An 18,953-nucleotide genomic window follows, 5' to 3' on the forward strand; every position below is an offset into this window, starting at 1 on the left:
TGTCTGTGATTTCATCACATAAACAAACAGCATCCACTCGTGACTCAACATTTGAACTACATCATTTTCAGTGTTTTTATACCATTAAAAAGTAAATGGACATAATTTTCAAACTTTCCCGAAGCAAAAACATTGCGTTTTCACTGGAACTGTAAACTGGACTATAGGCTCTTTGGTTTTTGAGTTGGCCACACTGATTGTTGACCTATCTCAATAAAAAATTGTTTTTTTGCTTTGCAACTCTTGGCTTGTCTAATTGTGTTCAGTCTCATTGGTACAAACGAATTTGGGGGATCTTAACAGTTTGATAATGGGGAAATTATGAAATTATCTCTAAAACTGCAGCTCTTTCGGAGTGTTCCTAGTCTGGAATGTTCAGTGTCACACTAGCCCAAAGAAGGAATTGCAAAAGAGTCAGAAGTCGTCAAGGATAACTGATAAGCAAGGACGGCACCAAACCAAGTAGGTGGTTTGATGTGTCATGCCTTCTTTAACAGCATAAATATCTGAGTGTCACTAACCTGGAGAAACACACACCACCACCATCACCTCCAGGATGCATTATGGGAAGGAAGCAAGTGATGTTCAGCTCCAATCATGGGGATGCAACTTCATACCTGAGTACCTGAGCAATTACTTTGAGATGCTGATTGGTGATCTATGATGATCCAATTTACAATGGTATATTGTATGGTACATAATATTTTGGTTGATCTACTGTATGTAGGTTGAACTGAAATCAATTGACCGGTCAGGGGATCACCTTTGGCTTTGGTGTGTGTGTGGAAAGGAAATATGCATCCCAATGATAGCTGACTGTATCGAACACAGGTTGAGTTGTTCTGCTGCTGTAAACAGGTCTCTTATCTAACAGTGGATTCTTTCAAAGCTGTGTTTTTTTATTATCATAGTCATGCAGTACTTAAATCCCTTTTGTGCAGCCCACTTTCATTTCTTTCCATGCAGAATATTGTGCTCCCTGATCCTCTCCATCATTCTACCCACTGACATTATATAACATCAAATCAGATCATATCTAAAAAGGATCCGACTCAATACCTGTATTGTATGCTCGATTTCAATGACTTTATCAAAAAACTATATTCCACTCACGGCTGCCTCTTCTCCAAAATGAGTAATCGCTGAATTACCTTTATTTGGGATTGATTGGGTATTTTACAAGTTTTATTCATTTTAAGTACATTTTACTCAGTAAGATATGTTCTTGCCACTCTTCTTTTTTTTTAATGACATTTTTGCAGGCATCATGAAAACTTCAACAAGCCTTTGACAACATTTCCTCCATCTTCCTTCACCGGCATGAAAGAACAGCAATTACACAAACACTTCTCAAGTTTTTACTATTCTGTATGAACCATCTTTGCCCCCATGATTTACTTGGAGCACAGGGAATGTCTCTTTCATCGATGAATACAAGTCTTCAAAATCCTGGTTCACTATGATGTCCTGGAAATGGAAAGACACAGCAGAGGAGAGTGACTGAATTTATTTCAAAATGGCTTGCTGAGGTGGAATGTGAAACTTACTGAAAAGTCCAATATTTCCATGGTTGAGTTTGGGTTGTCCCGCACGGACTGGAGGACCCCATAGCAGCCGACACTCTGGATGGGGTTCCTACCGATCTACTCAGAGAATCAGAAGTATACTTAAGTAAACGTACAAGTACAAATCTTGAGTCAAACCCTCTACTTTACTAAAAGTAAGAAAGTGAACGTTTCATTGAACGATCAAAAACAAATGAAATCAAACATTTTACAATATAAATGTAATGACAAGTTACAATGAGGTGAAGGTGTAAGGGTAACATGTAATACAATCAGTTGTTCAATCGGTGCTGGTGTACGATCATGTCACGATCGAGCATGTCATTTCCCCCAATCGATAATTGTGAGAGCACGAGAATAAAATTAATTGTCATGAGATAGTCATGCTAAACATTCTGATAAGCAATGGTGTTATGATTTGCTCCCAGGCCTTTGCTAAAGTTTGATGTTTTCCCAGTCAGTGCATTTGATGCATTTTCTTTGACGTTATAAGAAATTAAGCTTTTATGTTGCAAAAAGTTTAATTATTTGTCATTTTTGCAAGTTACATCTTTTTATTCTCATATAAATAGTTCATAAAGATGCATATTTACTCTTTAAAGTCTGAACGTGGTTAAAGAAATATCCTTTTTGAGATTAAAATGTGTCATCTATATAGGCTAAAATAAGTTTGGAGTCATTAAACAAGTTGAAAGTGGAGATATGCATTTAGAGTAAAGTATAACTATATAAGTACATTAATTACTTGATTATTTACCACCTTCTGTCAGAATAAATTGACAATGGCTCTATTAACTTTCAACACTTGATTCCCAGTGGTTTCATCAGAATAGTTCAACTTTGTGGAAAATACATTTCCAAAGCCCTTCTGGCATTGTGACAATATTGATGCCACTTTCACATCTGTGCATCCTCTATTAAAACTCCTGATTTTATTTCAAAATGCACCCATTAACTTGCCAATATGTAATTTGTTGAAAAAACTGACAATTTGCTGTCCACGCAGGGGTCCTGGCTGGCCCGGTAGATTCCTCAGAGGCAGCGTGAAACAGCTTCCATAAAGTGGAAACTTGCTTATATTTCTCTGACGATTAAAGCAATAAAATGCCACATGGCAATTTACGAGCTCTGTACAACTACTGGTAGACAGATTGTTAACCACTGGAGAAAGGCAGGATTGTTCTGATGGTTTCTTGGTTGTAAGCGAAGTTAAACAGTAATTCCTTCACAGTAACTGTATGTTTCACGTGCCGGCAAAAGAGTAGTCACCTTATCTTATTCTGGAAGACAGCAAATTTCCCTCCAATTTCTAAATGATTCTGTTCTTCCTGGAGCACGTTCAGGGCACAATTCAATGCTTATCATTCCTATAAAATCAACCATAATCTTCAAATATATCCATTGTGCTACTTTATTGCTGCAGTGGTGCTGGTAATGGTAACTAGCATACAGAGTCCAATCAGGTCATGTGACTGTGTTCATCAGCTCATGTTGGTTTGTTGGCATGATGCTGATTTTCACTGCCAACAGGTAAATCCAACTCATAATCAACTTAGTAAGTGTTAATGGGGACAGTAAAGAGGTCATGTCGCTTTAGTCATGTTTTCAAGTGAAAACGTTTGTTGTGTATTGGGTGTCCGTATACATGACACCCATGCTCATAGTTCCTGAAAAGGCAAGTTTTTCTTTAACTGACTCCCAAGGCGAAACTTTCAAAAACTCTCTGGCTCTATATAAACAGCATATGCACACTACATCGGTAAATCACGCAGGCCATTGAGAATTTAAATGATTCAGTTGCTGTCAGACCTCTGTGGGGCTTGGGGATTGCCTATTTATTTGAATGAGATGTGATGCTTTGGGCACCCGTGACTCGATTGGAGGAGCTGAAAATCCCTCGGGCAAAAAACTGGACTCTAATTGCGCCAAACGGTGCTCAAGAACCTTGTATGGCAGACGTCACTCCACCTGTGTAAGTGTGCGTGATTAGTCACATTCACACATATTTACACAGGAATAGAGAAGTCTGCCATACAAGGTTCTTGAACTAATTGTTGAAAGTGAATTGAGATTGAAATGCACCAAATAATCAATATCCATTTACGATGTACCACTGGATCCTCAGGACCAGGAGTGACAAACAGTAACTTCTTCAGTTTGCTTTCAAACTGATAAGTATTTGCTACATTTGCAAAAAAACTTTTTTTTTTCACACAACAATGCACACATTATCAATACCAGATGCTCAGGTTTAAACTCTCTATAGCGTCTCCTCCATAACTATATTTCACTCAGCTGGGACAAACCCCCGAATATTCAGCTGATATTAAAACAAAGTACAGTGATCCATTTATTTATCCCATTTTATCCACTGATGCCCCCCATCGCTCATGGAGCTAGAACCAATCCCTTTTCAACAGCTTACATTCAGAGATTTGATTGTCTTGTTTGCTTTGAGGCCCATAGCGATGCGGATGGCTCCTTCAGGGGGTATTCGGTTGTTACTGTGGCGAGAAACAAACACAGCAAACAAAAAAAGTGTGTGTTGAAGTGTGAGGGTGGCAATCACAAAGTGCAATTTTATTTTTGTCTTACTAGAGTTAACATAGAGGCAGACGAAAATGAAATCACAAAATGACACTCAAAATATTTAAGATTGAAAGATTAAAGTGGGACTTTACAGGAGTCAGAGGAGTTCAGGAGTGCCCTGAACCATGTAATTCAACAATAAGGTCATCATTTGTTACTGGTAACTCTCAGATTTATGAACAATAATTCAAACAAAGGGTGAAAGTCTTTAGCTCACAATCTGATAGGCTGATAAGAAAACAAAGGCTCATACCTCACGTTCAACTCCTCCAACACGTTGTTGTCTCTAAGAGCCTGCCCCAAGGCCGACGCTCCGTCTCTCGCCAAGCCATTAAAAGACAGGTCCAACTTCCTGAGGAAAACATTCCCCTGAAACACAGACAAGAAGATGTGGGGAGAATTTAAATGCAGGAAAAATGTGAGAAAACCCAAGCAACAAAAGACCTGAATTAAGAGAGAGAAAGACAATAATCAATTAATAAGTAATAAGACTCTGTGGACCTGATTCAGTCACACCTGTGTGTGGAGCACACTGATCAAGGCAACATCTGAATTAATAAACACCTTAAACACTCCTCTCTTTTTCAAAACAAACATTCATCCACATTATTGTTGCCCTGTTACTCCTTTTTTCAGCAGTTCATAAGACAAACTAACTTGCTGACATTGTCCAGGAGGAGAGATGACCGCTTCTTATTTACAATGTTGCCCGCAACTGAGAAATGTCAGCAGAATGCCCGATTACCATACGCTTCACATTAATGTGGTATTTTAAACTAGAGGTGCTTTGGTGAAAAGAAGACCCCTTCCTGCAGAGTGTGCATAATGATGGGTGACTCTTCCATCGTAGGTGTTTTTATTCACTGTCGAGCTTGTCCTGACTGACACGGATCAACTGCCCATTTGCGCATGCGCCAACGGTAAGTCTACTCGGACAAAGTGCCCGAAATGCATTGCCAGAGACATTTCAGGGATTCTGTGTCATTTGGCGCTGCAGATGGGTTAATTGCGTGAACATTTTTAATCTGATTAATCATAATTAAGGATTAATCTTCAAATGAGTTAACAAATTCATTGAGGCGAAGTTGAAACATTCTTTTATTTACTTCATATACAACTTTTAAGATCCCAAAAGGAGCTGACTGCTATTGCTCCTCAAACATCTCACCCAACTCCAATCACAACCTCACAGCCCGTGGTGGTTCTACAATGTGGATTAACATGTAAAACACTGTGGAGTGGTGGTTAGTGTGTGTGTGCATGGGTTTCCTCCCGGCACTCCGGTTTCCTCCCACAACCCAAAAAACATGCACTGAGCAAGACCCCCGGCTCTCATCAGCTCTGGATGTTAGCAGTTCATGAAAGAAATTGATGTATGCAATAATAATATCAGGAAGAACCTGAAAAAAACCCAATAAAAAACATCTGCAGTAAACGAGCATGAAAAACAGAAGCAGGTTGCTCTTATACACTTGCAAAAGTATTCATACATATGCCTTTTGTCAGATTACAAGCACAAATGTAAATGTATTTTATTAGGATTTTATGTGATAGGTCAACATAACATAACAGAAAATTGTGGAAGGATAAATGATAATATATGTTAACAAATAAAAAACTGAAAAGTTGTGTGGAGAATATGTAGGCAGCAGCGAGGGTTTAAAAAGCAACAACAACAAAATATAGGAAACAATTCTTCCAATGATGGCAGTATGAACTGTCAGGATCAGTATCAGGTTGAGGAAAATCGAAAATAAAAAGTCCCCGGTGGCGAGAGTTGGTAGTTTGAGCACCTGCAGCTGAAATATGCAGTATCTGCTGTGCTATCCAAAGCCGAGCTGGCAGAGCGACATTTTCATTCCTTTTTGGGTGGTGAAAAAAATCCTGCGATTGTATTTTTGAGCAGGGTTAGGTTGTTTCTGTCATTTCATTCTGTATCTGTATGAGAGCATATTTACTCTGGGAGTACCGTATACTGGGAGTTGTACAAAAGACTTTGTTACTCCAAGGGAAGTTGTGCAAAATAAAAAAATCTGTCATCGTGTGACACGCTCAAGTTAAAAACAAAGTAAAAGTTGGCGGCACAGTATTGAGAAATATGTGAGCAGTAAGTCTATGAAATTAATTTAACATATAAACATTTATATGTGTACTGTTTGGCAAACACTCGTTAAAGCTTGTATAAGTGGTTGTATTCTCCATTAGTGTGAGTATTCTTCCTCTGAGTGTCAGACTAACTTTCCACTCTTCACTCCAGCTGTAGCGATTTGAGAAAATGAGGATTCACAGTAAACAAAGTCTGAACAGTGTATATTGGGGACACCAACGTCAGCTCCCTGTAGCTTTCCAACTAGTTCTTATTCTAACACAAATTGTTTTAAACATTTGTTTTTGTGCCAGACTGGAGGTAAACATCTCCACAGTGAAGGTGAAGAGTTCATGAGACTTCGTTATTTATGAACCTCTTAATGAGAACACGCCGGGTCAAGACAAACCTGACTTCCACATTAATTGATTTAATATAACATGAGCAATTTTGCAGCTCTGCACGAGTCTTTATTTGACTAAAATCAAGAGCTAATAAAAGTGTCCGTGTCTAACCTTTCCCTGCGCACTCGAGATCTTCTTTTGTGTTGTCTGAGCTCAAAAATGAATGCAGTGCGCAAACATTAATTTCTAGGTGGATTACCCCAAGGCCATTGGCCAACATCACCGCTCCTCTGCCTCGAATGCAATTCCATGCCAGGCTTAGTGATGTCAGCCCCGTGTTCTCTGACAGAGAGTCTCCCAGGATTTGCCCTGAGGACAGAAAAAAACCCAAAAAAACAGAAATGTCAACAGCAAACTGAACACTTCGGTTGGTTAATTGGAAAATCATTAAAGTTGTTGCTACCACTTGGCTGAAGATATTGGAGAAAGAATAAAAAATAAATCAATCTCTGGCAGATTCTGCAGTGTTGTCGTGATTGCATGTTTCACTGCATCATGTAAAAATCGCGGCTGTGTGAGAGCTGTTGAGAAACAGATACAGACCAAAAAAATAAATAAATATGCCCTTCATCGTGTCTCCAAGTTTATTTCAAGCATAGCAAAGTGCGGGGCACTCAGAGCTTCATAATCACAGGAGAAAAACCCACTTGAGACAATGTACTTGGCTGAAAAAGCAGAAACTCCATGGCATGGATGTCAGAGTGTTTGATTGGCGTAGCCTCTCGCGGGCAGCTACTACACAGAGGAGCGCTCTTGAAACACAAGAGAATGTCCTTTGATATTTTCAGCTATAGAGAATGCAGATTTGAATATGTGGAGATGAATTGTGGCAATAGGATGCGTCGGCCTCCCTCTTCCGGCTGACAGATTTACTCTCAATTACACATATCAGATGTCTGGTGTCCTGCAATGCCATTCTTCCACCGAGTGTCTGTCGCATAGCTCATGATCATGGTAATTGAAAGAGGTCTTAATGAAGGCGAAATGATCTTGACCTTTGAATGCCACAGTCTGCTGCAGCCTGCTGCCATACGACTGCTCAGAGACGATGCTCAGCCATAATGGCAAACACTTTATGAGCATGGCTCTTCTAAAAGTTTAACACTGAGACATATCAGAGCTTGCACAGAAAGCAATTTTGGTAAATATGGGCCCTTCATATTAATTGGTCAGGGTTTTATTTATAATCAATCATAATTTAATAAGGGAGAAAGATGGTCCTGGATTCACTATTGCTATTGCTGGAATGGAACTTTGTCTTTTCATAATGCTGACAGTCTTAAATGGCACAAGTCTGCCTCATGCAAGAAAACATTTCAACTCTTTGTTACAAGAACCATTTCTTTAAATGTCATCACCCTGAATATCTTCAGACGAAAGGTTATGCACATCCTTAAGATAAGGTAGTAACTTGGAATGTCAGATACTTTCAGGTAAACTCTTTGGCATGTAGTGAAACTATCCACGTGGGATGTTTCTCGCTCGTCCCAAATTGATTGGATGAATTGTAGTTGAAAGTTTCAAAGAAGCTGAGAAGAAGTAATGAGAAAGCAGTTTATCGGGGGTGGATAGGTAGTGGAAGTCAGGGAGGGAGGACGACCGTGGCTCAGTGGTAGAGGTGGGGTCGTCTAATAACCAAAGGGTTGGCGGTTTGAATCCTGCTCTACCCGAATTGTCGTTGTGTCCTTCGGCAAGGCACTTTACCCACACTGGCTTGTATGAACGGTGCATGAATGTTGGTGGTGGTTGGAGGGGCTGTAGGCGCGAAATGGCAGCCAGGCCTCGGTCAGCATGCCCCAGGGCAGCTGTGGGTACAACAGACCACCAGTGTGACTGGAGTAATGGTCTCTGTATGCTCTTTGAGTCACCTCGAAAAAAGTGCTATATAATCCAGGTGTGGCATCGCAGTGGTTTAAAGGATTGGCATGCTATGTTTTCAGTTTCTGTATGGTACGGCAACACAAATCTATTCCACATTTCTTTGCAATGCACATAGAATTACCAGATCCTAGAAATGTTAAAAGTGACAGAAGAAAATCACAAGGGGTCTTCTTGCTAAGCTAAACAGCTTCGCCACCTGTGAGCTCTCCCAGAGCATTGTAGCTGAGGTCGAGGTGCTGCAGCCGTGAGTTAGAGACCAGCGAGGCGCCGAGGTCTTCAGAACACCAGTCAGTGAAGCGGTTTCCCGACAGGCTGAGACTCGCCAGGGTGTTGTTCTCTTTCAGCATACCGGCCATGGCTCTGGCTCCATGATCACCAAGGTTGTTATCAGACAGGTCCACTTCTTTTAGTGAAAAACACATTTAAAAAAATAAAAAAAAAACACTGTGAAAGTCAACAGAGACTTGTGGAAAGTGTAAAAACGTGGTGGGAAAAAGTTCAGAAGACAAGTGAAGTTGTATTTGAGCATTATTCTTTAAAGTGTTATGAAAGCAGGTCACTTGTCATTTCCTTTCTTCACTTTCTCAGAAAATGTTTTATTCACAATGGTCACATACCATCACCTGTGTCATGTTGAATGTGAGCAGCTCATCATGGCCTGTTTTTCGTTGTTTTTTTAGTCTGTGCACTACTGGGTCCACCACTTTGGTCCACACTGAAATGGCTCAACAGCTTTTGCTGAAACAGCAATAATACAAACACTCATCGCCTCCTGAAGATTATTTATACCGACTTCTGGCTTTTATCTGGTAACAGCAACGGGTTGACATTTGGAGCTCTCAGTGAAATGTCTGGGAGGACTGCCTGATACATCAATGATGAATTTTAATTAAATTCACAGAGTTTGAATCCAGCATCATGAGGTCAGTGTCAGAAGAGAAATGTTTGGTGTGGATACAAAGCAAGCACTTTTGACTTCATTCGAAACCATTTTGATGGTGAACAGGATGGAGTGATTCTTGGGTTTCAACCTGTAGTTAATGTTGATGATATGAAATGTTCTCATCCATGGTGTAGCAGGGGTACAATTTACAATGAGGCTGGTGTCAAATTACAAGCCATCAATAATATCAAATAGCATATTACAATATTGGTCAACATTGTTCCATTAGTGGCAGGTATTACATTATTGGCCATTAATGCAGTCTTAAAGTATTACATTTTTACAGACCACACTGCAGAATCTGTAATGAAAGCCTTGAGGTCCAGTTTAAAACCAGGAAAGTCTTTGCTCCCTGTACCACAAACTATATACTCACTGGTCTTGACCACTTAAAAAAAAAGAGAAAACTTTCCCACTTTCTGTTGTTACATGAATTCTAGTGGTCCTGCCTCTTAAACTTTTCTTATGAGTTAATGAATCTGAAATCAAAGAAATATATGTTGTATGAGTTAACATTTGCCCACTTGTATGAAACAAAGCGTGACAAAGGATGATGAAAATGATTCTGGCAACGAGGAACATACGTGACTCACTGGAGTCACTCCACACAGATGCTGCTCCACACGACTGAACTGCATCCGTGACTTCTGCAATATGACACTCAGCAGTCATAAAAACAGGTACCCCAGATGTTAAACCATGTGCTGTTAATATAATTGGGGCGAGAAAGCCACATGAGTGGGAGTTGGGCCGGGAGTTGATGCATTTGTTGGAGGAAGGAGGAAAACAAAGGAGAAAGTGTGCTGGAGTAAAAAAAAATTAAAAAATAAAAAGAACAAAAGAACAACAAAACACACACCTGTAATGTAACAATTTTCCTTTAACATCTTGGCTATGGCAGCTCCGCCCATTCCTTCCATCCAATTATCTCTCAGGTTCAGCCGCAGGATCGAGGTGTTGGTTACCAGGGGAACTGCCAGTGCTTTGGTACCCTTCAAACACACAATCAACCCCCCCCGCCATCAGCAACACCACCCTCAGAGTGAAATTCCTCTGTTTTTATCGCGGCAGTGTTTTCTTATTTTATTCCAGTTAAAAGAGTAGATGCACTGATGCAGGTGGGCAGAGAGAAAGACAGACAGGGAGAGCGGGAGGGAGGGAGGTGAATATTAAACCTGCGTTATACAAATGAAGCTGACGGGAGCCGTGTGGAGGCGTGGGTCACCAATGAAGCTGGCGGTACATGAAAATTATAGTTTCTAGCATGGCTAAGGAGAAAGTTGAGTGCATGAAGCCTTATGTTAACTTGATCTTTAAAAAGAGCAGGGAAGCGGAGCACAGAAACAGCCCAGTTAGATGAGAGTAATGCATGTGGAGGTTCCCGGGTCCCTGCCACCGGTCACATGACCTATTTTACTTCCACTCTCTGTGACTGGCAGGTGAACACTTGTTCAAAAACTCAGTTTAATCTGTCTGAATGATGTTTTTGAAGCAGACGCCTCAAGAAAAGCACTCGTAAAAGGACATGTTTGTTATTTTCAACTTTCATTTTTGCAGCACGGTGAACCAGTGGAAGGCTGTAAGAATGTCAAACTGTGCTGGGAAAACGCTCTACCCTGTGTATGTATCTTACATCGCTAATCATCTCAGTCAGAGATGTAGAGCCACAGAGGCATTGTGCGTTGATTTAAATTTAAAAAGGGATCTAATAATTGATTGCTGCATGGGGTTCGTCAGATCTCATATCCAGTTCTCTCGTGTGTGTGTTTTCAGATTTTTTTCAATGTACAGCTAAAAATAAACAATTGATTATGTTGTACATTGTAAAAAAAGAAAGTGCAGTTCGGGAGTTGTTTTCAAAAAGTCACATTTTAAGTGGCTCCTCGCATTGTTGTCAGAAAAACTGACGCCTGAAAAATAATATAAATTTTTTGCCTTTTACCTTGTGAACGTTGTCGCGTAAACAGTGTGAGAAACGCATGTCGCTGGAGCCAAACAATGCTGACGATGGGCAAAAGTTTATTCCTGGACAGGTTGAAACAGGTAAACCAACATACATACACAAAACAGGCCCTGAAGCTGGATCAACCCGTGGATATTTTTACTATGCTATATTCACCCTACTGAATTTGTTCAAATTCGTGTAAGTCACAAGAATATTTATCTCCGTTGCCCAATATAGTTAGCAGCACTTGTAAAGGAAAAGGCAAAGGTGGACAAATACTCATGTGAGATGCAAAAACGTGTACAGCCAAACACATTATATAATGACATCTGTTGTCAAAGGCACCATGTTGGTTTGATTCCAAACAATTTTACCAGTTTATTAGGATAGTTATCAAACTTTCACAAATGTAAATAATGACTAAAACAGTTTCTCTGAGTCTGGCAGCCTCAACTATTGACCTACACATGCTTTGCTTCATGCCAAGTAGACATTTTCACCATTACATTATCGATATTCCCATTAACAGTTGTTTGGATCCACATGCAATGAACTCTTTATTAGATCTTACATATAGTTTGAAACTACCATAACGGTTATGCTTTTTTATTTGGCCGTATCATTTTAATTTGTTTCTACAACGCTCTCAAAAAAATCCTCTTCTAAATGTGTGTTTTAAAAAGTGAAAAATTATAAACTCATAGTTTTACCTCCACCCATTTCAAGAAAGCAAAAATCATGCTCAGAAAAAGCTTCCCCACCACCCCAGCATTATACAGTAACCCATCTGATGCTCTCTAGTGCCACTCTGTGGAGGATTTCCAACACTTTAGCAACCATTGCTGTAAATTAATGGTTAGCATTAGCGACTGCTAATTGTTCAAAGCTATTTTTTGTTCCGTCCTGCAGTGTAGGAGGTCAAAGGTCACCGCAGTGCCTGTGATATGAAGTTACAAGCTTAAATTTTGAGTCATATTTACAATCTACTTCTCTGAGTCAGCGTATGTAACTCATGCCTCCCATTTTATAACCTCCATCCCGGCATTTGGATGATTAAATAACTCAGTATAGATTTAATGTGTCACGTAATGCTTTATTTGGCCAGTCATCTCCAGCAGCGTATGTTTGATTTGACGTGTGTAGGTGTGTAATCTGAATTAATTGCTGGCTCAGGAAAACACAATACTGGCACTGTGTCTTCTGCGCAGTGAGATCTCCTAATGTTTTGTATGGATTTCAAAGTGAAAAGCGTGAGCTGTCATGTTGCATCTTAACAAGAACATGTGCCCAGAAGTAAATTAAAATTTTGATTTGCATAATAAGCTCCTTCTGAGTTGGAATCAAAGCCAACGGCCTTCCCTCCCCTCAATAAGCTGAAGGACTCTCCACTTGAATGTGTACTGGTAAGATCTATATAACAGGCTGCGCTTGTGTAATTTCACCCAAAGTCAACTATATGTAAATACACGCTCCTTTCTCGGGGAAAAGGGCTGAAAAAACTCTTGATGCAGCTGCAACCGTGCTCTCTCATGATCGGTGCAGTTGCCCTGCAGGAAAATGTGACTTTGAATTAATGAGTCATTTGGTGAGTAAAGGTCTGAGCTGATCTAAAATAGCGTTACAGTACAATCCCATTGAACTTGTTTGGCTTTTGTTCTGACTCACATGGACCTCTTTAATCACGTGTGGCATGCAAACGTGTCTCTGTGGTGACGTTCGAACATTTGTAGCTTCCTTCTGGAAGAAACTAATCTAACGAGTGCAGGACGGTGAGGAGAGCCTCTGATGTATGTTGAACATAAGAAAGCAAATATTTCTTGGAAGTTCTAAACACAATGCGACTGTCACTGGTGTCACATTTTCCTTCTCAGAGCTTTTAAACGAACAGTGACTGATTTCACCATGACGGGGCAACAGTCAAAACAACATTATCTATTACCTTATATGTAAATCCAGGTCTCCTGTTTTAGCTCTATATTTGGTCTCGACCAACTTTTAAAAAATATCCACCATCTTGCTGAATATTCTTTCTGCCTCTATACTGCTATACTTATTTATTTATTTATTTATTTATTTATTTATTTAATTTAGGTTATTTGAATATCTTGGTTTATATTTAGCGATAAAAAAAAACCTCAAATCTTTTTATTTTTAACAATATTGTGTGTATGTCAAATAACAACAATAACATCTGAAAACTAAAATCGGTATTGGGACATGTGCTTTTCGAGCTGACGTCGTCAAAAGTTTGTTCTCGATCACTGCAAGCGTGAAATAGAAGAACAAAAAAATCTGAAACCCGGGGAAAGAGCAGACTGTTATCAAACTGACTCACCATTGCCACCCAATGTACAACAACGGTATGACTTGAACGCTACTTTGTGCTCTTTTAATGACTACTTCGTCTCGTGTATTCTCAGGGAGGTATCCGATCTGTTATTGTGGTAGCCAGTTCATCGGCTCCTGAGCCATGGACGAGAAGCAGAATGGGACTGAGTGATGTCCAAAAATAAACATGGCCTCCCTTGCACTTTGTAATTACAATATATACGACTGACAGTCTGGATACGACTGACAGTCTGGATAATACATGGTAAACTGAAAATGGTTGATTTTAAATTTAGAGAACCACTATTCTATCATTTGAATGAGATTTTGATCAGAGACTTCAACAATATGTGCTACTTTAGTTTGAATATGCTTCCTATTACTCTCTGCGGTGATTTTTGATAATAATCATATCTGTGTTCAAGAAGCACAGTGATTTTTTTTCTTTTTAATCTTGTCTCTTGTATTCAGAGATTTCTCTCAGTTATTGAATCATCTAACAATGTTATGTCGATGATGAAATTCCAAACCGTGCAGTAATTTCCCCATAGCTCCTGGTTGTTAAACTCTACGCCTGTAACAAGCTGGATCGTGAAACTGTAATCTCGTCTCATCTGACCGAAGGACACTATTCAGCTTCTACAGTCCAGAGAGTTGCCACACTTTGTTTCCATGAAACTAACAAAAACTGTTGTCCACCACATTAAATTTGCTGTGCGCATATTGTGCAATCGAAACTCAAACTGAATCGCAGCCTATGATATACGTGAGTTGAGGTGATTGCACAACACAAAATGTCATAAGCGTGAGCTATCCATTCATTACAGAGACCTCTGTACCGATTGGCGCCATGATCTGTGGCCCGGTGCGAACAGGAACTTAAACCTCCCTCAGCAAATAGCTCACCAGTTAGTTCTTACCAGTCAGATCTTGATTAACAGACATAAACGTTCTCCTCGAATGTTAATCCCACTTTTGGAATCTTGCACGTTTATGATCCCTCAACAGAGACCGGGAACAGAATTCAGACCTCCATCAGCAAGCGGCTCACCAGTTAGGCCTAAGTCGCCTAAAGTCCTTTCTTTGTTAATCTAACCTGTAGATTTTGTTAGGGGACTTTTAATTAATTTACGTTGCCTTAGATTTATTAATATTGCAGGGATAAGACTTGATTTATAGAGATTTTATTGGAGGAGGAGGACCATGATTACATACTGTACATATATACAGGTATATATATAAAAAATGATCATACCTGAGGCCCAAGGCCACGGTGCATCAAATCCAGCTCAGTGCATTGCATATGCTGCAGGAAGTGAGAAACGGGGACCACCTTTAGCATTTCACACGCCTTTCTATAGCACGTCTGCCCCGTCAGATCGTACGGCTCCTCCTCACCTGCGACATAAAGACACAAGGCAGTACCTGCCAGTATTATTCGCCGTCAATGAGGCCTTGGACAAAAGAAGAGACGGGGCTCTTTCTCCCGGAGGAGGACCTTTCTGGAGTGTGATATCGAAATCTCCCCGATGTATGATTCTGGCCCTGTCAGAAGAGCTCATTCATACCAGATGGTTTTCACTTGTGGTGAAAAGAAAAGGCCCGACACAAAAGGCTGAGATGAAATCATTAACATGCAGAGCAGGACCGCACATGTGTGGGCGGTAGCATGTAGGAGTTTCTCTGTCATTATTATTATCATGATTATTGAAATCGTTTAGACAGTGAGAAAGCAGAGAGGCACGAGGGGGAAAAGATCAACAGATGGAGTGATGGGAGGCGGAGGGGGAGCATCACCGCTCCCCTGCAGCCTCTGATCACCATCAAACTACACCTGGCGCCCTTAATGTGACCTTGATTTATCTCAAACATATCGCTGATATTATTAAGAAAGAACGTCACACCCAACTAACCTCTCAGCTCCAAATCGGTGTCATAGTCCTCATCGGAGGTCTCGCGCTCCTCTCCAGCCCCTGCCTCTCCTTCGTCCGCCATGTCTCCTTCAGGATCTGAGGGTTGATCTCCTGGCTCATGCACATCCACGCCGTTCTGGCTCCATCTTCGCTGGATATAAATTGAGAGACATTGTGACTCGTCAAAACTGTCTGGCTTTTGGCAGCCAGAGAGGAAATCAGATGGATTATTTGCCAGGAGAATAAAATCTGAATCCCACACTTTAGGCTCGTGAGCCAGTGTTGACTAATCAGTCACATATCGTTGTTTACTTTGGAAACAGCTTTTTTTTTTTTTTTTTTATCAAAATCAGTTCATTACGGCAGACTGACATGTCTTGTTCAGTCAAGCCATACATCATCAGTGTTTTCTGATTTAGAATTTGCGTTTACATTTACATTTTTTACATGTAGGTACTCAGTTGAAAGCAATTTTTGATAAAAACATCTAAAAAAAATATGGCTTTCTCATTTTTGCTGAACTTTTTGCTAAAAAATCTAAAAAAAAAAACAACAACGTAGAAACTTAGTAATAAATGTGTAAAAAAAAATGCATTTTGATTTATTTAAAAATTGGAGATTTAAAAATGACAAATTATGGATTTAATAGAAAACACAACAAAGACAACATAGCATAGTTGGAATAAGATGAACTTTAATGCATTTTGTAATTTAAACATGTTTCAGAAACATTGTTCAATAAATAAATTCAGTTCAATTCAATGACTTGATTGGGTATGAAAATAATATTTTAGAGAGACTGTAAAGGTATGGAGAGATTGACAATTTTGAATGCCATTTCTTAAAGAAAACAACTCTTGAAGACCCAGTGTCATTTCTCTTCTAAGATCAGGTGTTGCCCCGTGAAAGAATGACCAGGTGTTTCGCCTCACCTTAGCTGAGCAGGAGTTAAAATAGACTCAAATCCAAGTAAAACTCAACTTGGAAAAAGCAGCTATGGACGAAATATAAATATAAGTTTTCAATTATATGACGTATGGTTAAATTAAAAGTAAATTACAATCAGAAGAGTAGCAATATTTGGTTGAATGCAGGACTTTCTAAACTTTTCCCAAAACTTTATTGTCTACTGTTTCACTACAATTGATGTTATTATTTCAATTATGGTCTATTGTGTCCTAAAAATGTGCGTTTTAGTTATATCATGAAGATTTTCACCTTTGTCTTGTTTCCGTTTATGTAATTTATTTTCAATAATTCATGTTTGGAAAAGGCATCCCCCATATCCCTAAATTTATTTTTCCTACTACTGTGCCCACCCTGAAGCTCTCTGGCACATACTTTGGAAACCACTGTCGAAAAGGGTTTGAATAATTTGTGTCCTGCTGTGTGTTTGGGCATGTTACATTGATACTCTCAGTGTGCTTGTCCATTAGACTCACGCTGGTACACAGGTCAAGAGAGCAATCCATAAAAAAGCAAACAGCTGGTCTTCAGCATGTACTCTCGCGCCTGCATTTCCTCGCCTCCGGGGAGGAAAGTGCCCAGACGTGCCACTTCTGATGAACTATTCTACTGCTGGAGGCGCATAGCAGCGCTCAGACTGCTCTCCTATGTCTGCCTTCATATAGACTTCATTAAATCTACTTGGTCGTTCACAGTTCCCTTCGCTACAGCGTGCAGACTTGGCCCAGAGGTCATCTTCCTTCCTACCTCGTCCAGCTGCAGCTCGGCTCGCTCTGTGTCGGCCTCATCGTCTTCCACCACAGACGGCAGCAGCACCTCCTTGGCCGGCTTCTTCCCATGAACCATGCCCGACAGAATAATACAATTTGCAGCCTTTATGCAGACTCCAGTGCCTCTTTTCTTTCTGCTGCTTGTGCAAGTGCAGGTATGCGTTCATGCAACCTAACTTGCTCAAAGGGAGGGACAAGCTCCAGTGTGCTTATTTAGAAAGTCATCCAAGCTTAACGTAAGGTGCCAATCAAAGCCCTGGCTTAAAGTTTAGACGGCTTTTATTGACAGGTTGCCATGGTGCCAAGTTGCCAACTGTTTGAGCCATGACAACCAGCAAGGCGCAGAGAGGAGGAGGAGGAAGTAAACGGCTTGTTTGTATTGAAGGGAAAAACTATTCACAAACACTACTGTGACCTTCAAGCAAACGCGCCAACCTCAGATAACCTCCACCGTCTGCGTCAACCGTCACCCCTCCACAAACTGGAAATAAACCAAGCAAGCGTGTGCTGTTGACATGTTCTGTAAATGTTTCTCTTTATTTGTGAGTGAATGCAAAGTCCTTGCAAGTCGATGCATGAGAGTGGAAAAGGCTCGGTCACGTACGCAACAGAGGTCATCACAGTGGAGGCTGATTGGATCAGAGTTGGTAGCAGCGGCAGCGATATGCAAACACAGAAAGATTAAAAAAAAATAAACTACTGGATAATGACCGTGCCCTTTTAAAGCTCTGTGAGAGGGGCCGCACTGTAAAGAAAACTCTACTCTACGTTTCAGTCATAAAACACCTTTATTTAAAATAATTTACGATAATTAAAAGAAAATGTTTTAATACCAAGTTGCTTCTTTTCCTTTTTCTGATATTTTTACCCACAAATGTTAATATGAAATGATTTATACTGAACATGTGCTCTCCTTTTACATGTTTTTATTTTTTCCAGTAATTGAACATATGGAGGTTTAAATTGTGTAGTTTTTCAAATAATTAGCGTGTTTCCGATTTGAAACTGTCACACATCATTTGAAACGTGATTCAATTGTGTCAGGTAGTATTAAGACGTCACAGAAATGTTGTCATCTGCCGACAGGAATAACTGGAAAAGCACACGGATGTGTTTACTCAAGTTTATTAGCATGGCACGTGATAACTGGGGTCATTTTGCACATTGGTTCCCGAATTTTTTTCCCCCACATATCGCCCCCACCCCCAATTAAAAGGAAAGAAAACAGCAAAACGCCTGTACACCCCCTCCATAAACATTGCAGTGAAACAAAACGATAGAGGAAACAGCCACTCTCACGCACATTTAAAAAAAAAAATTAAATAAGAAAGGGAAGTTTTACAGATCTGGTCAAGATTCTACAGTGTTTTGTGTTTGTCTCTGACATGCAATCCCAATTTTCATCCCTCAAGATAGTCCCAAATCCCCAGTTAAACACTTTGGATGCCCACTTTGCACTCTTTCTGTGGAAATCTGACCTTTTTAGGGTAATTTCTACAAACATGTTTGTTTACAGTGCGGACAACCTCACAGCACAGTCTCACTGAGTGACACAGTGCTGGT

The 18,953-nt window shown here is 40.1% G+C and overlaps 1 protein-coding gene across 2 annotated transcripts; it reads right to left on the reverse strand.

Annotated features, from left to right (window-relative positions):
* Positions 1-1,117: 1,117 nt before the first annotated feature.
* Positions 1,118-17,585, reverse strand: lrrc74b (leucine rich repeat containing 74B). 2 transcript variants are annotated; one of them, XM_080466811.1, is made up of 10 exons: positions 17,368-17,585; positions 15,655-15,805; positions 14,997-15,139; positions 10,328-10,460; positions 8,722-8,928; positions 6,844-6,953; positions 4,408-4,523; positions 3,991-4,069; positions 1,548-1,643; positions 1,118-1,467 (listed from the first exon to the last, which is right to left on the reverse strand). In XM_080466811.1, exons 1-10 carry the CDS (start codon positions 17,464-17,466, stop codon positions 1,351-1,353), a joined length of 1,251 nt encoding a protein of 416 aa, XP_080322937.1. In that variant the 5' UTR covers positions 17,467-17,585; the 3' UTR covers positions 1,118-1,350. The 2 variants fall into 2 exon arrangements, with proteins under 2 accessions (XP_080322937.1, XP_080322938.1); XM_080466812.1 differs by lacking the exon at positions 8,722-8,928 and having other exon boundaries at positions 17,368-17,579.
* Between the last annotated feature and the right edge of the window lie 1,368 nt (positions 17,586-18,953).

Source organism: Lipophrys pholis, assembly GCF_963383615.2.
Source record: "Lipophrys pholis genome assembly, chromosome: 7".
NCBI lineage: Eukaryota > Metazoa > Chordata > Actinopteri > Blenniiformes > Blenniidae > Lipophrys > Lipophrys pholis.

What these genes read in the sequence shown, in the direction of transcription:
- lrrc74b (XM_080466811.1), bottom strand. Translation starts at nt 17,466, where the DNA reads ATGGTTCATGGGAAGAAGCCGGCCAAGGAGGTGCTGCTGCCGTCTGTG. An exon ending in ACCGTGGCCTTGGGCCTCAG is followed by an intron (nt 10,461 to 14,996) that starts GTATGATCATTT and finishes GTGTGTTTGAAG; the next exon opens with GGTACCAAAGCACTGGCAGT. An exon ending in TGCTCTGGGAGAGCTCACAG is followed by an intron (nt 6,954 to 8,721) that starts GTGGCGAAGCTG and finishes TTCTGTCCTCAG; the next exon opens with GGCAAATCCTGGGAGACTCT.